The sequence below is a fragment of the Zophobas morio genome, unplaced genomic scaffold (genome assembly GCF_036711695.1).
Source record: "Zophobas morio isolate AGI-343-1 ecotype UQ-CSIRO unplaced genomic scaffold, CSIRO_AGI_Zmor_V1 ptg000003l, whole genome shotgun sequence".
Taxonomy (NCBI): Eukaryota; Metazoa; Arthropoda; class Insecta; order Coleoptera; family Tenebrionidae; genus Zophobas; species Zophobas morio.
In genome coordinates, this window is record NW_026972108.1 from 198,569 (window position 1) to 217,050 (window position 18,482).

General features: G+C 29.6%; 1 protein-coding gene across 1 annotated transcript in view; it reads right to left on the minus strand.

The window, feature by feature from the left end:
* Window positions 1-18,482, minus strand: part of LOC135133257 (valine--tRNA ligase-like) — a 98,916-nt gene that overhangs the window by 1,634 nt on the left and 78,800 nt on the right. The window contains exons 9-10 of the mRNA XM_064061595.1: window positions 9,064-9,338; window positions 8,367-8,679 (exon numbers count right to left, since the gene is read on the minus strand). Of these exons, the coding sequence (XP_063917665.1) occupies window positions 8,367-8,679; window positions 9,064-9,338 (588 nt within the window). The remainder of the gene's footprint in view (window positions 1-8,366; window positions 8,680-9,063; window positions 9,339-18,482) is intronic.

Sequence of the window (18,482 nt, forward strand, 5' to 3'; positions counted from 1 at the left end):
ATGAATTTCATATGGCAATTTCTTGTAGAGAAATGAGAATTTTGCAACTAAAATCCTCCCTTCAGCTAACGATGAATAAAGCATTCGTCACAATTGAGAAGGGGTGGGTGGGCGGGGCTTCTATTTGGTCCATTTTTGCTTAACATGCGAAGTCTTCTTTTCCCAACAAAAAACTGAAAACGTGTTTAGCCATCTTGTTGTTCAAAAAAAATTCTATATGTTAAAAAAAACACGAAAATTAAGCCCCGCCCACCCACCCCAATCTCAATTGTGATGAATTTCATATGGCAATTTCTTGTAGAGAAATGAGAATTTTTCAACTGAAATCCTCCCTTCAGCTAATGATGAATAAAGCATTAATCACAATTGAGAAGTGGTGGGTGGGCGGGGCTTCTATTTAGTCCATTTTTTCTTAATATGCGAAGTCTTCTTTACCCAATAAGAAACTGACAATATGTTTAGCTATCCTGTTGTTGAATTAAAACTCTATATATTTAAAAAAAAAACACAAAAATTAAGCCCCGCCCACCCACCCCAGTCTCAATTGTGATTAATTTCATATGGAAATTTCTTGTAGAGAAATGAAAATTTTGCAACTAAAATCCTCCCTTCAGCTAACGATGAATAAAGCATTAATCACAATTGAGAAGGGGTGGGTGGGCGGGGCTCCTATTTCGTCCATTTTTTCTTAATATGCGAAGTCTTCTTTTCCCAATAAGAAACTGACAATATGTTTAGCTATCCTGTTGTTGAAATAAAACTCTATATATATTAAAAAAAACACGAAAATTAAGCCCCGCCCACCCACCCCAATCTCAATTGTGATTAATTTCATATGGCAATTTCTTGTAGAGAAATGAGAATTTTGCAACTAAAATCCTCCCTTCAGCTAACGATGAATAAAGCATTCGTCACAATTGAGAAGGGGTGGGTGGGCGGGGCTTCTATTTGGTCCATTTTTGCTTAACATGCGAAGTCTTCTTTTCCCAACAAGAAACTGACAATATATTTAAGGATCCTGTTGTTCAAAGAAAACTCTATATATATTAAAAAAAACACGAAAATTAAGCCCCGCCCACCCACCCCAATCTCAATTGTAATGAATTTCATATGGCAATTTCTTGTGGAGAAATGATAATTTTGCAATCAAAATCCCCCCTTCACTTAACGATGAATAAAGCATTCGTCACAATTGAGAAGGGGTGGGTGGGCGGGGCTTACATTTGGTTCATTTTTTCTTAATATGCGAAGTCTTCTTTTCCCAACAAGAAACTGACAATATATTTAAGGATCCTGTTGTTCAAAGAAAACTCTATATATATTAAAAAAAACACGAAAATTAAGCCCCGCCCACCCACCCCAATCTCAATTGTAATGAATTTCATATGGCAATTTCTTGTGGAGAAATGATAATTTTGCAATCAAAATCCCCCCTTCACTTAACGATGAATAAAGCATTCGTCACAATTGAGAAGGGGTGGGTGGGCGGGGCTTACATTTGGTCCATTTTTTCTTAATATGCGAAGTCTTCTTTTCCCAACAAGAAACTGAAAACGTGTTTAGCTATCTTGTTGTTCAAAAAAAAATCTATATGTTAAAAAAAAAACACGAAGATTAAGCCCCACCCACCCACCCCTATCTCGATTGTAATGAATTTCATATGGCAATTTCTTGTAGAGAAATGATAATTTTGCAATCAAAATCCCCCCTTCACTTAACGATGAATAAAGGATTCGTCACAATTGAGAAGGGGTGGGTGGGCGGGGCTTCTATTTGGTCCATTTTTGCTTAACATGCGAAGTCTTCTTTTCCCAACAAAAAACTGAAAACGTGTTTAGCTATCTTGTTGTTCAAAAAAAATTCTATATGTTAAAAAAAAACACGAAAATTAAGCCCCGCCCACCCACCCCAATCTCAATTGTGATGAATTTCATATGGAAATTTCTTGTGGAGAAATGAAAATTTTGCAACTAAAATCCCCCCTTCAGCTAACGATGAATAAATCATTCGTCACAATTGAAAAGGGGTGGGTGGGCGGGGCTTACATTTGGTCCATTTTTTCTTAATATGCGAAGGCTTCTTTTCCCAACAAGAAACTGACAATATATTTAAGGATCCTGTTGTTCAAATAAAGCTCTATGTATTAAAAAAAAACACGAAAATTAAGCCCCGCCCACCCACCCCAATCTCAATTGTAATTAATTTCATATGGAAATTTCTTGTAGAGAAATGAAAATTTTGCAACTAAAATCCCCCCTTCAGCTAACGATGAATAAATCATTCATCACAATTGAGAATGGGTGGGTGGGCGGGGCTTACATTTGGTTCATTTTTTCTTAATATGCGAAGTCTTCTTTTCCCAACAAGAAACTGACAATATATTTAAGGATCCTGTTGTTCAAAGAAAGCTCTATGTATTAAAAAAAAACACGAAAATTAAGCCCCGCCCACCCACCGCAATCTCAATTGTGATGAATTTCATATGGCAATTTCTTGTAGAGAAATGAGAATTTTGCAACTAAAATCCTCCCTTCAGCTAACGATGAATAAAGCATTAATCACACTTGAGAAGGGGTGGGTGGGCGGGGCTTACATTTGGTCCATTTTTTCTTAATGTGCGAAGTCTTCTTTTCCCAACAAAAAGCCGACAGTATGATTAATTATCCTATTGTTCAAAGAAAACTCTATATATTAAAAATAAAACACGAAAATTAAGCCCCGCCCACCCACCCCAATCTCAATTGTAATGAATTTCATATGGCAATTTCTTGTAGAGAAATGAAAGTTTTTCAATTTCTCGATTCCCAAACTTTTCCATTCGATTTTACGACTTCTCAAATTTTGATTTCTCAATTTTTCGACTTTCCGATCTTTTAATTTCTCAATTCTTGGAAGTTTCGATTCTCGGACCTTTCGATTTTTGGTGTCTTCGATTTTGAAATTTTCGAATATTGTAAGTTCTCGATTTTTGATTTTTCAAAGATTTCAGTTTCTCGATTTTTCGACTTTTAAATATTCATTTCAATTTTTGAATTGTTCGACTTTTCGATTTCTGAATGTTTCAACTTCAGTTTTTCAATTTCTAGATTCCCGAATTTTTTCCATTCGATTTTACGACTTCTCAAATTTGTATATCGAATTTTTGATTTTTGATGTTTTCTATTTTACAATTATGAAATATTTCAATCTCTCGATTTTCCGACTTTTCGATGTTTGGATGGTTCAATTTTTGGATTTTTGGATTTTTGGATTTTTCGATTATTCAATTTCTCGATTCTCCAAATTTTCCATTTCCCGATTTTACGACTTTTCGATATTTGAATTTTCGATTCGAAGTTCTCGATTTTTTGTTCACCATTTTTTGATTTTCCGTTTCAATGTTTGGTATTTTCGATTTTTCATTTTTCAAATATTTCAGTTTCTCGATTTTTCGACTTTTCAATATTCAGTTCGATTTTTGAATTGTTCGACTTTTCGATTTCTGAATTTGTCAACTTCAGTTTTTCAATTTCTCGATTCCAGAATTTTTTCCATTCGATTTTACGACTTCACCTTTTTGAACAGTTGGTTGATTTTATGTTTTTTATTATAATATCTCTTGGTATTTGCAGTAAAAAATTGTTGAAAAAAAACTGTGTATATAATGAAAAAGAAAAATTAAGCCCCACCCACCCACCTCGATCTCAATTGTGATGAATTTCTATGGCAATTTCTTGTAGAGAAATGAGAATTTTGCAACTAAACTCCGCCCGTCAGCTCACGATGAATAAAGCATTCGTCACAATTGAGAAGGGGTGGGTGGGCGGGGCTTATGTTTTGTCCATTTTTTCTTAATATACGAAGTCTTTTTTTCCCAACAAGAATCTCAAAACGTGTTTAGCTATTTTGTTTGTTGAAATAAAATTCTATATATTAAAAAAACACAAAGATTAAGCCCCCCCCACCCGCCCCGATCTCAATTGAGATGAATTTTTCATTGGTTGTTAGACCGAGGGGCAGAGCCTAATTGCAAAATACATATTTCTAAAATTATTAATTAAAGCTCAAACAAACAAAATGTTATGAAAACTCGAGAAATTTAAAAATCCTCAGACAGAAAAATCGGTTGTAAAATCGGAAAACTCAAAAAAAGAAAAAATCAAAAATGGAAAAACTGAATTAATGAATCGAAAAATGAAAAATGTAGAAACAAAAAATTAAAAAGTGAAAGTTTAAAAATGACAATAAAAAGTCAAGAAATTGAAAAAAACGAAGAACTTGGAAAATAAGAAATCGGATAAGTGGAAAATTAAAGAATCGAAAAATCTTAAAATGACATAAATGCAAAACGAAACATTGAAGAATCGGTAAATCGAAGAAACAAAAAACTAAAAAAAAAACTTTAAAACAAAACAAGACAGTTGAAACTAGAAAAATAAAAGAATCTAAGAGAAATTAGTAAATAAAAAATAGAAAAATTGAACTCTGTAATAAGAAGAAAGATTCTAAAAGTTCAAAAATAAAACCAAAAATCCAAAAACTACAATTTGCTATCTTTTTCTAGTATGTATATAAGAGAAAATAAACACATATAAAAAATAATGTAGAGTTTTAAGACCTTTCGTTTTTTTTTTCAGAAATCCACCAAAAATATGAGGATCCAAAGAATTTTAAAAAAGTAATAAATTCCAGTTCTGCAATTAAAACCCGTTTAAATATGCAATTAAAGAAATCTATAAAGAACTTAAAATTGTAAAAAATTAAAATCGCACCCAGAAAAATTCAAATTATTTTTCAAATATAAAAATTTTTACAAACTGGTAATTTTAAGCCTACTAAAAATGATATTAACTCATTAATTAGAATTTTCTTCTTTCTTTATTCCGTCCTACTTTTAGAACTGTGTATATACACACGATATCTCAAAAAAATTAAACAGAATAACATTAAACCTTTTCATTTTTGGATTTATTGACTTTTCGGTTTTTCCATTTCTCGTTTCTTCGATTGTTTGACTTTTCAGCTTTTCGATTTTCTAATTTATCGATTTTTTGATTTTCCGAGTTTTCGAACTTTTAATTTCTCGATTTCCCTTTAACATTTTTTTTATTTTTCGTTGCAATGTTTGGTATTTTTGATTTTTCAATTTTCAAATATTTGGGTTTCTCGATTTTAGCATTGCAATTTTTCGATATTTCGGTTTTTCAGTTCTCGATTATTAGTTTATTTTTCCATTTCTTGATTTGGGACTTCGATTTTTAAGTTTCTCAGTTTTTCGACTTTTGGATAATTCGATTTTTCGTTAATTCAATTTTTCGACTTTCTGATCTTTTAATTTCTCGATTCTTGGCAGTTTTGATTCTCCAACCTTTCGATTCTTGGTTTTTTCGATTTTTGGTGTTTTCTGGTTTCGATTTTACGATTATCAAATATTATTTCAATCTCTCGATTTTTCGACTTTACGATATCTGGATTTTCGACTTTTCGATTTTTGGATTTTTCGATTTTCCAATTTCTCGATTTTTCGATTTTCCGAGTTTTCGAATTTTCAATTACTCGAATTTTTTGGATTCGAGGTGCCGCTATTTCCAGTTCTCGATTTTTCACTTTACCATTTTTTTATTTTTCGTTTCAATTTTTGTTGTTTTCGATTTTTCAATTTTAAAATATTTGGGTTTCTCGATTTAGGCGTTTCAACTTTTCGATATTTTGGTTTTTCAGTTCTCGATTATTTTATTTTTCCATTTCTTGATTTGGGACTTCGATTTTTCAGTTTCTCAATTTTTCGACTTTTGAATAATTCAATTTTTCGTTATTTCAATTTTTCGACTTTTCCGATTTTTCCATATCTCGACCTTTCGATTTTTGATGTTTTCGATTTAGTAATTTTCAAATATTTTAAGTTCTCGATTTTTGGACTTCGCAGTGTCTCGATTTGAGATACAAGGAACGAAAAACTGAAAAACTAAAAAGTTAAAAACTGGTGAAACGAAAAATTGCAAAATTGAAAAAAATTGTATCGAAAAAATAAAAATCCAAAAATTTAATTCGCGGAAGTAAAAATCGAAAAATAATTCGAAACTCGGAAAAATCGAATTTGTAATTGATAAATGGAAAAATAGAAAAACTGCGACATCGAAACATGGAAAAACTAGAAAAATATTAAATAAAGAAAATATAAATCGAAAACATTGAAAAACCTAAAAAATAAAATAATCGAAAAATTGAAAAACTAAATAATCACAATGAAAAACCTAGAAATTGGAACACTGAAACATCAAAAAACTAAAAAATTCATAACATTGAAGGAACGAAAAACTGACAAATCAAAAAATTAAAAATCAAGAGCAGAAAAATCGTAAAAGTGAAAACAACAAAAAATCAAAGCATCTAAATTGAAAAATTGAATTGGAGAAAATAAAAATCGAAACATTGAATTCCAGAAAGCAAAAATCGAACAAATAATTTAAAACTCGGAAAAATCTAATAAAAATAGAAAAATTGCAACAATGAAACACAAAAATTTCAGAACTGAAATTAGAGCAATTGAAGAGACAGAAAATCCTTGAATTGAAAGCAACGAAAAATTCAAATAAAAATTTGAAAAAGTGAAGAATCGAAAAACAAAAAAAATCTAATACATATGTGAGAAACCGAAAAATTGCAAAAACGTGAAATTTGAAAAAAAAAGAAAATTTAAAATATTTAAAAATTAAAAAATCGCAAATCGAAAACTTAAAAACCAGGAGACTACAAATCGAAAAATTATAATAAACAAAAATCAAACAAAATTTCTGTAAACAAATTACTTATTTTTAATTAAATATCTAAAAATTTTAATCGAGAAAATGAAAAATGAGAAAATTGAAAATCTAAGAATTAAAAACCGAGAATATAATGAATTAATAATAATTAAAAAATATAAGACTTGTAAACACATAAAATTACTAAATAAAAATCGAAAAACTTAAAGTCGAAAAAATAAAAAATCTAAAAAATGTATGCAATAATGGAACACCAAAAGGTTTAAGAATTTAATGAAATTCCAGAAAATAGAGAATCGAAAAATTGAAAAATCTAATAAGTTCAAAAAATGCAAAACTTGCAAATTCGAGAAATTGAAAATCGGAAAATTCAAAAACCCAAAATTTAGTTTAATCGAATTTTCGAATTGTTTTTTTTCGATCAGTTTTTGATTTTTCGACTTTTCGATTTCTGGATTTTCGACTTTTCGATTTTTGGATTTTTCGATTTTTCAATTTCTTGATTCTCCAAATTTTCCATTTCTGGATTTTAGGACTTTTCGATTAGACGTTCTCGATTTTTGGACTTCTCAGTGTCTCGATTTGAGATACAAGGAACGAAAAATTGAAAAATTGAAAAATTATAAAGTGGTGAAACGAAAAATTGCAAATTTGAAAAAAATTGTATTCGAAAAAATAAAAATCCAAAAATTTTATTCGCGGAAGTAAAAATCGAAAAATAATTCAAAACTCGGGAAAATCGAATATGTAATTGATAAATGGAAAAATAGAAAAACTGCGACAACGAAACATCGAAAAATTTAAGAATTCGAGAAACTGAACAGAATATTTTAAAAAGTTTAAAACTAAAATTTGAGAGACGAAAAATCACAAAATTGACAACAACGTAAAATTAATTTATCTAAAAACTGAAAACTAGAAAAATACTAAATCAAGAAAATAAAAATCGAAAAAATTGAAAAACCGAAGAATCCAAAATCTAAAAATTGAAAAACTGAATAATCACAATGCAAAACCTAAAAATTGGAACACTGAAACATCAAAAAACTAAAAAATTAAAAAATGTAATACATATTTGAAAAATCGAAAAACTGCAAAATAGTAACTTTGATGGAACGAAAAATTGACAAAAAAAATAAAAATCAAGAGCAGAAAAATCGTAAAACTGAAAACAACAAAAAATCAAAGTATCTAAATTGAAAAATTGAATTGGAGAAAACAAAAGTCGAAAAATTGAATTCCAGAAAGCAAAAATCGAAAAATAATTCAATACTCGGAAAAATCTAATAAAAATAGAAAAACAAAAAAATTGAAACAATGAAACACGAAAGTTTAAGAATTTAGAGCAATTGAAGAGACGAAAAATCCCAAAATTGAAAGCAACGAAAAATTCAAATAAAAATTTGAAAAAGTGAAGAATCGAAAAATTAAAAAAATCTGTAGAAACCGAAAAATTGTAAAATTATGAACTTTAAAAAAAAATTTAAAATATTTAAAAACCGGTTTTTCGTTTCAATTTTTATGTTTTCGATTTTTCAATTTTCAAATATTTCAGTTGCTCGATTTTAGGGCTTATTTTGTTTTTTAACCCGAAAATCCGCCCTTTAAATTTATTATTATTACCTTCCGGGCTGTGCTTTGCCACCACCCCGAACACCTTTTTCAGCCTCCGGACGGCCACTACCAGCTCCAGGACCTCGGCCACGTCCGCCTCCAGAGAAAAGTCGCGCCACTCCCGGTCCTCCTTGTCCAATTTGGGATAATCCACCCTTCGCGCCCCCTCAGGTCGCGTCAGCCGCGCGTGCAAATGCTGGGCCAGCCGGGGCATGAAGGGCGCCACGGCCCTCAGGGCCGTGTCCAGGCAAGTCGTCAAGGTCCAGCCGTGTCCCGCGGCCCTTTCCCGATCCGACAGCTTGAAAGCCCGTTTGGTCGTCTCCTAAACGGAAGAGATAGCGGTCAATAGCGGAAAAAAATCACTACAAGAACACGGAACGTCCATTAAGGGCAAGGTGAAATGGATTAGTTCGGAGTCGGTTAGTGCGCCACTTTTTAATCCTCCAAGGGGATTTTCTTTGGGAGCAATTATCGGCCGGGGATTAACATTCCGAGCGGAATACACAAATGAGTAAGGAGCTTTCGATTCAATTAGAGAAATACGATAGCTCCCGGGGGAACTCTCGATGCAATATCGAGCTTTTCATTTCCGGCAGGTCGAGTGCAAGGGGAATTTTTCCCGCAATATCCTTAATTGCCGGACGGGAAGAATGGAATGCGACGGGGATTATCGGGGAGGGTTTTCTCCATTCTTAGTCTTACTTACTAAATACACATCGCAGAACTCGTAATACATGAAGTCCTTTATGGCTGCCGTCGCCACGTGGAAGTCGTAGCTTTCCATCCCGCTCCGGGTTTTCTGTACCATGTGGGTCAGTCTGCTCAGCACCCAGCGGTCCATGGGTCCCAAGCTCTCCCACTCTGGCGTCTCCTGGGTCACCTCCCCCACCACCCCGTTGGTGTACTTCACCGCCTGCCAGATTTTGTTGCAGAACAATCTATTCGTGTGACATTCCTGCACGTCGAAGTTGATGAAATGACCTGCAAAATGTGGAAAAATGGCCGCTTTGAAGGTTAATCGTGAGGAAAGTGTTATTACTTGGGGCAATTTGAGTTTCACGCCCCAATTTCGCCCTTTGATATTGATTTAAGACGTAATCTGCAAGGCAAATCGTCAAATATGATTTTTTTGCCGGTAATTACGCGCGATTTATTCATTAAATAAAAAAATTGGTCTAAAGAGTTTAGACAGTACTTCCCTCGCTGTCGGAAACTTGACGACTGCATGCCTATTGTGTTTTTTTCTCATTACATTTTTGTAGTGGGAATTTAAAAAAAAATTGCGATGACGTCATCAACATTTTTGCAAGGACACGTATATCAGTTGGGATAGATGTAGTGTAATACTAAGAATAAAATTATTATATTCTCAAATTTTCGGGAAAATGAATTGGGTCGTTTGAATATTGATTTGTAATAATCAATAAAATAACGAAACAATTTACTCACGTATACCTACGTATCAGAGGCAACTGAAAATCGTGTATGTATAAACATTCTTAATTTAAGATGACAGGCGTAACATCATACGTGAGAGTCAAATAGAGAAACTGTAAACAAAACGACCATCGGTTTTATTGCTTCGACTTCCGCTTATTATATAAAACATTGGGTTTTATTTTAATTCTTGACGGTGAAATTCACAATTGGTTGATTATAAACATGTCTATTTCACATTCGCGGAACCAAGTGAACGCATAAAACAAATGCAGGTCTGTAATGTTAAAGTCGATGTAAATAAGCGTGCTACCCTTATATTTCAACCGAGTTTTTCCTTTAACAAATTTTGTGTCTACCAAATTGGGTTGGTTGGGGTGTAATACTAATAATAAGTGTTGCCTTTAATTTAATCAATAAAATAAATTGACTTCATTAATTTTTTTGAACCACCTCTTAAGAAAATCTAAAAAATATGAATGGAATGATAAATCACAAGTACAAACTCATCATATTTTTTGCATTTTAGATAGGATTTATTCAGCAAAATTTAAGGGTGACGTCATCAATTTTTTTAGGAGGGATGAACAAATACATTTTGAACAAAAGTTTACCATGCTTATAATAACTTTAAAATATTCCCAAGATTTCAAAGCATTCGGTTTTGTAATTCCTGATTAAATCGATAAAATAAATTCACGCCTTCATTAATTTTTTTGAGTCACCCTGCATATGCAAATCCAAAAATATGAATGGAATGATAAATCAAAAGTACAGACTCATCATATTTTGTACATTTTAGATACGATTTATTCGGCAAACTTTTGAGCTGACGTCATCAGTTTTTTGTAGAAGATAACCAAATATATTTTGACTAAAAATTCATTATGCTCTTTATAACCTTAAAACATCTGCAAGATTTCAAAGCATTCGGTTTTGTAGTTCCTGATTAAATCAATAAAATAAATTTACGCATTCATTAATTTTTTTGAGTCACCCTGTATATGCAAATCGAAAAAATTTGAATGGAATGATAAATCATAAGAAGAGACTCACCATATTTTGTACATTTTAGATAGGATTTTTTCAGCAAAATTTTGTGGTGACATCATAAATTTTTTAGGGGGACGACCAAATACGTTTTGATCAAAAATTTACCATGCTTATGATAATTTTAAAATATCTTCAAGATTTCGAAGCATTCGGTTTTGTAGTTCCTGAGTAAATCAGTAAAATAAATTTACGCTTTCATTTATTTTCTTGAATCACCCTGTATATGCAAATCCAAAAAATATGAATGGAGTGATAGATCACAAGTACAGACTGATCATATTTTGTACATTTTAGATATGATTTATTCGGCAAATTTTCGAGCTGACGTCATCAAGTTTTTGGAGGGGATAAGCAAATATATTTTGACTAAACATTGATTATGCTCTTTATAACCTTAAAACATCTGCAAGATGTCAGAGCATTCCGTTTTGTAGTTCCTGATTAAATCAATAAAATATATTTACGCATTCATTAATTTTTTGAGTCACTCTGTATATGCAAATCCAAAAAATATGAATGGAGTGATAAATGACAAGTACAGGCTCATCATATTTTGTACATTTTAGATATGATTTATTCGGCAAACTTTCGAGCTGACGTCATCAAGTTTTTGGAGGGGATAAGCAAATATATTTTGACTAAACATTTATTATGCTCTTTATGACCTTAAAACATTTGCAAGATTTCAGAGCATTCGGTTTTGTAGTTCCTGATTAAATCAATAAAATATATTTACGCATTCATTAATTTTTTTGAGTCACCCTGTATATGCAAATCCAAAAAATATGAATGGAGTGATAGATCACAAGTACAGACTCATCATATTTTGTACATTTTAGATATGATTTATTCCACAAACTTTTGAGCTGACGTCATCAAGTTTTTGGAGGGGATAAGCAAATATTTTTTGACTAAAGATTTATGATACTCTTTATAGCCTTAAAACATCTGCAACATTTCAAAGCATTCTGGTTAGCAGATTAAAAATTAAATTTCAAAATGTTGTTTTATAATTTTGATTTTTTTTCCAAAAATCTGGACGTTTCGGGTGAAAAGTCGATTCAGAGTTGTAAACTACATGTGTAGGACTATGTTATTTTATACAATTGAAAACCCATTTACTATGTACAATTTTGAAGTGACGTCATCGCATTAGTGGTGGGGATGATTAGACAAATTTTGGTTAGCGTTTTACCATCTACATGATATTCTTAATATAAGTACAAAATTTCACAACAATCGGTCGAGTACTTTCGGAGATTATCTGTCTAATAAAATCCGGGACAACAGACGGACAGACGGACGGACAGACGGACGGACAGACAGACGGAAATGGGAGACCTATTTCTTCGTCTTCTAGGGGTCATGAAAGATCGAGAAAACGTAAAAGTAGAGAGTCGGCCGACGGACTCGATTACAATACTTCCTTTGCTTACGCTCGGGAAGTAAAAACGCGATTTGTACAGCCCGGAATTTTAAAACGAGAACGTCAAGGGTTAAAAAAAATAAAAAGGACACAAATAGACGAATGTAAGCTCTCCGAGGCTGCAAATCTTCCCCTCGTCGCTGAAAAAGCCTCCTAAGCCCGGAGCCCGTGTAAAATTAATCGTTTTAATGCCCGGAATGAAGAGTGGCGAATACACGTGAGTTTTATGTGGCGAGCGAGGTGTTTATGCAGGATGTATAATATCTTTTCTAAGCTCCGGGTGGATTCCTCTTTCTGGGGATTATGGAGCGTCACAGAGAGTGTAAATGTGGTCCCGAGAGGTCGCTATTTGTCGGCGAAAATCGCTTCTTTAGCTGCAGGATGTAATTTCAGGAGCGCGGCTAACGCGCACTTTTCAGGCAAAGGGATGAAATAATTTATTCGGGAAATTAACGAGGGAATATCGGGAGGAGGAGTGCTCCGGAAACCGCCGGAGAAAAAGTTACGTCAAGATAAAAAAGCTCGACGAAAAATCGTCACTTCAACACTTTGAAAAGTCACTCAATTCAAGTACAAATTCAAAAGAAAATTGGTCTGACTTAGACAGTTTTGAAAAATGACAATCAAAAATTTGATCCCGGCACAGTTTATGGTTTGTGTTTTTTCTACAGTCGTATAAACAAGCACTTGCCCCGCCCACCCACCCTCTCTTCTTTGTAATGACTACTCTTTTAATATTAGTAATTATTGACAACGTTTTTATCTTATATAAAATGGATAAATTGTTCAACAAGGTATCCAAAAGTTCCAAAAGTGTCAAAATTTGTAACAATTTTAGAGTTCCTAAGTAATTCCAGAGATTTAACGAATTACAAAATTGTGATAATTACAAAAGTTATAATAAACCTGAAATTATAAAAATTTAATACCTGCAAAAATTCACTAAAGAATGGTAATTTGAAAAGTTCATGGATTCCAAAAAAATGAAAAATTTTTAAAAATTTCTAAAAACTTAGGAAATTCATAAATTATATAAGAGTCAAAAATTTTAAAATAAAAAAATTCTGAAGTTCCAAGTGTATCAAATATTGTAAGAATTTTAAAATTTCAAATATTCCTAAAATTTTCAAAAATCTATCTACAATTTCTACAAATTCTAAAACTCTCCATATTTTCAAAGTGTAAAAAACAGAAATTTTAAAATTCCAAGTGTCAAACATTCTTTGGAAACTCAAAAATTTCGACAATTCCAAAAATTTAATAAACTAGAAAATTCAAACACCTCCAAGGATTCTACCAATTCCAGATGATTCATAAAGCCACAAATTACAAAAAGTTAATATTTTCAGAAATTCAAGAGATTTAAACAATTCCAAATATTTGGAAAATTTCAAAAGTTAATTAATTAATTCAGAAATTATAAAAATTAAAAAAATTCTCATTCGTGGTTCTAATACATAACTCAAAAAACATACAAATTTAAAACTGCAAAAATCTATTAAAGAATGACAGTTTGAAAACTCCATTGTCGATGCCTGAAATTTTGAAATTTTGTAAAAAAAACTAGACAATTCAAAACTTCCAAAAACGTAAAAAATTGTAACTTAAAATTTTCAAAATATTTTTGAAGTATCAAAAACTTAGAGATTTTAAAATTCTTAAAAACCTGAGGTGTCAAATGTGTCAAACATTCTAAGAATTTAAAAATCTGATTATATTCCGAAAATCTTCAAAAATCTATCGAAGAACGGAAATTCCTAAACTCCAAAAATTGTAACTGTGCTTGAAGTTTGGACAATTTCTAAAAATTCTAGAAAACTTGGAATTTCCAAGGTGTAAAAAACAGAAATTTTAAAATTCCAAATGGTCAAAAATTCTAACAATTTTAAAATTTCAAAATATTTTTAAAAAATAGAATATTAACATTTCCCATGGGGTCGGAATGCCAAAAATTATAAAAACGTGATATTTTCAGAAATTCCAGAGATTTAAACAATTCGAAAAATTTGGAAAATTTCAAAAGTTTATTAATTAATTCAGAAATTATAAAAATTAAAAAATTTAACCTTCGTGGTTCTAATACATAACTCAAAAAACATACAAATTTAAAACAGCAAAAATCTATTAAAGAATGACAATTTGAAAACTCTATTGTCAATGCCTGAGATTTTGAAATTTTGTAAAAAATACTACAAAATTCAAAACTTCCAAAAACGTAAAAAATTGTAACTTAAAATTTTCAAAATATTTTTGAAGTATCGAAAACTTAGAAATTTTAAAATTCTAAAAATCCTGAGGTTCCAAATGTGTCAAACATTCTAAGAATTTAAAAATCTGGTTATATTCCGAAAATCTTCAAAAATGTATCGAAGAACGGAAATTCATAAACTCCAAAAAAAGTAAATATTGTGCTTGAAAATTTAAAAATTTCTACAAATTCTAGAAAACTCGGAAGTTCCAGAGTGTAAAAAAACAGAAATTTTAAAATTCCATGTGTCAAAAATTTTAACAATTTTAAAATTTCAAAATATTTTTTAAAAATAGAATATGTACATCTCCAAGGGGGTTGTAATGCCAAAAATTACAAAAAGCTAATATTTTCAGAAATTCCAGAGATTTAAACAATTCGAAAAATTTGGAAAATTTCAAAAGTTAATTAATTAATTCAGAAATTATAAAAATTAAAAATTTGAACCTTCGTGGTTCTAATACATAATTCAAAAAACATAAAAATTTAAAACAGCAAAAGTCAATTAAAGGATGACAATTTGAAAACTCCATTGTCAATGCCTGAAATTTTGAAATTTTGTAAAAAATACTAGAAAATTCAAAACTTCCAAAAACGTAAAATATTGTAACTTAAAATTTTCAAAATATTTTTGAAGTATCAAAAACTTGGAAATTTTAAAATTCTAAAAAACCTGAGGTTCCAAATGTTTCAAACATTCTAAGAATTTGAAAATCTTATTATATTCCGAAAATTTTCAAAAATCTATCAAAGAACGGAAATTCATAAACTCCAAAAATTGTAACTGTCCTTGAAATTTTGAAAATTTCTACAAATTTTAGAAAACTCAGAATTTCCAAAGTGTAAAAAACAGAAATTTTAAAATTACAAAAGTGTCAAAAATTCTAACAATTTTAAAATTTCAAAATAAATTTTAAATATAGAATATTAACAACTCCACGGGGGTCGTAATGCCAGAAATTACAAAAACCTAAGATTTTCAGAAATTCCAGAAATTTAAACAACTCGAAAAATTGGGAAAATTTCAAAAGTTAATTAATTAATTCAGAAATTATAAAAATTAAAAATTTGAACCTTCGTGGTTCTCATACATAACTCAAAAAATATAAAAATTTAAAACCGCAAAAATCTATTAAAGAATGACAATTTGAAAACTCCATTGTCAATGTCTGAAATTTTGAAATTTTGTAAAAAATACTAGAAAATTCAAAACTTCCAAAAACGTAAAATATTGTAACTTAAAATTTTCAAAATATTTTTGAAGTATCAAAAACTTGGAAATTTTAAAATTCTAAAAAACCTGAGGTTCCAAATGTTTCAAACATTCTAAGAATTTGAAAATCTGATTATATTCCGAAAATTTTCAAAAATCTATCAAAGAACGGAAATTCATAAACTCCAAAAATTGTAACTGTCCTTGAAATTTTGAAAATTTCTACAAATTTTAGAAAACTCAGAATTTCCAAAGTGTAAAAAACAGAAATTTTAAAATTCCAAAAGTGTCAAAAATTCTAACAATTTTAAAATTTCAAAATAAATTTTAAATATAGAATATTAACATCTCCCAGGGGGTCGGAATGGCAAAAATTATAAAAACCTAATTTTTCAGAAATTCCAGAGATTTAAACAATTCGAAAAATTTGGAAAATTTCAAAAGTTAATTAATTAATTCAGAAATTATAAAAATTAAAAAATTTGTCATTCGTGGTTCTAATACATAACTCAAAAAACATAAAAATTTAAAACAGCAAAAGTCAATTAAAGGATGACAATTTGAAAACTCCATTGTCAATGCCTGAAATTTTGAAATTTTGTAAAAAATACTAGACAATTCAAAACTTCCAAAAACGTAAAAAATTGTAACTTAAAATTTTCAAAATATTTTTGAAGTATCAAAAACTTGGAAATTTTAAAATTGTGAAAATCCTGAGGTTCCAAATGTTTCAAACATTCTAAGAATTTGAAAATCTGATTATATTCCGAAAATTTTCAAAAATCTATCGAAGAACGGAAATTCATAAACTCCAAAAATTGTAAATATTGTGCTTGAAATTTTGAAAATTTCTACAAATTCTATAAAACTCCAAATTTTCAAAGTGTAAAAACAGAAATTTTAAAATTCCAAGTGTCAAAAATTCTAACAATTTTAAAATTTCAAAATAAATTTTAAATATAGAATATTAACATCTCCCAGGGGGTCGGAATGGCAAAAATTATAAAAACCCAATTTTTCAGAAATTCCAGAGATTTAAACAATTCGAAAAATTTGGAAAATTTCAAAAGTTAATTAATTAATTCAGAAATTATAAAAATTAAAAAAATTGTCATTCGTGGTTCTAATACATAACTCAAAAAACATAAAAATTTAAAACAGCAAAAGTCAATTAAAGGGTGACAATTTGAAAACTCCATTGGCAATGCCTGAAATTTTGCAATTTTGTAAAAAATACTAGACAATTCAAAACTTCCAAAAACGTAAAAAATTGTAGCTTAAAATTTTCAAAATATTTTTGAAGTATCAAAAACTTAGAAATTTTAAAATTCTAAAAAACCTGAGGTTCCATATATGTCAAACATTCTAAGAATTTAAAAATCTGATTATATATTCCGAAAATTTTCAAAAATCTATCGAAGAACGGAAATTCATAAACTCCAAAAAATGTAAATATTGTGCTTGAAATTTTGAAAATTTCTACAAATTCTAGAAAACTCAGAATTTCCAAAGTGTAAAAAAACAGAAATTTTAAAATTCCAAAAGTGTCAAAAATTCTAACAATTTTAAAATTTCAAAATATTTTTTAAAAATTGAATATTAACATCTCCAAGGGGGTCGTAATGACAAAAATTACAAAAAGCTAATATTTTCAGAAATTCCAGAGATTCAAACAATTTCAAAAATTTGGAAAATTTCAAATGTTAATTAATTCAGAAATTATAAAAATTAAAAAATTATGAACCTTCGTGGTTCTAATACATAATTTAAAAAACAAACATTTAAAACAGCAAAAATCTATTAAAGGATGACAATTTGAAAACTCCATGGTCAATGCCTGAAATTCTGAAATTTTCTAAAAAATACTAGAAAATTAAAAAGTTTCAAAAACGTAAAAATTTTAAATTCTAAAAATCCTGAGGTTCCAAATGTGTCAAACATTCTAAGAATTTAAAAGTCTGATTATATATTCCGAAAATTTTCAAAAATTTATGGAAGAACGGAAATTCATAAACTCCAAAAATTGTAAATATTGTGTTTGAAATTTTTGAAAATTTCTACAAATTCCAGAAAACTCAGAACTTCCAAAACCGTCAAAAATTCTAACAATTTTAAAATTTCAAAATATTTTTTTAAAATAGAAATTTATCATCTCCAAAAGGGTCGTAAATAGCAAAACTGTAAGTCTTTGGTCAAAAATTTCAACAACCCCGAAAATTCAGTAAAATCGAAAATTCTAAAACCTTTAACAATTCTATTCATTCCAGATACTTCATTATGCCAAAAATTATAAAACAGTTAATATTTTTAGAAATTCCAGAGACTTAAACAATTCCAAAAATTTCGAATATATCAAAAATTCTTAAAAATTAAAGAATTGAACCTTCACAGTTCTAATAAACAACTAAAATTTAAAACAGCAAAAACCTATCAGAGTGAGAATTTGAAAACTCCATTTATTCCAAAAATTGCAAAAATGTATGAAATTTTGTAAAAAATCCCAGAAAATTCAGAACTTCCAAAAATGGAAACAAATTCTAGCAATTTAAAATTTTCAAAAGATTTTTAATAATAGAAATTCGAAAATTTTAAATTAAATTCCAGATACTTCATAATGCCAAAAATTATATAAAGGTTAATATTTTCAGTAATTCCAGAGATTTGAACAATCATGAAATTGTGATAATTACAAAAGTTATAATAAATCAGAAAATATAAAAATTTAAAAATTGTAAAAATCCACTAAAG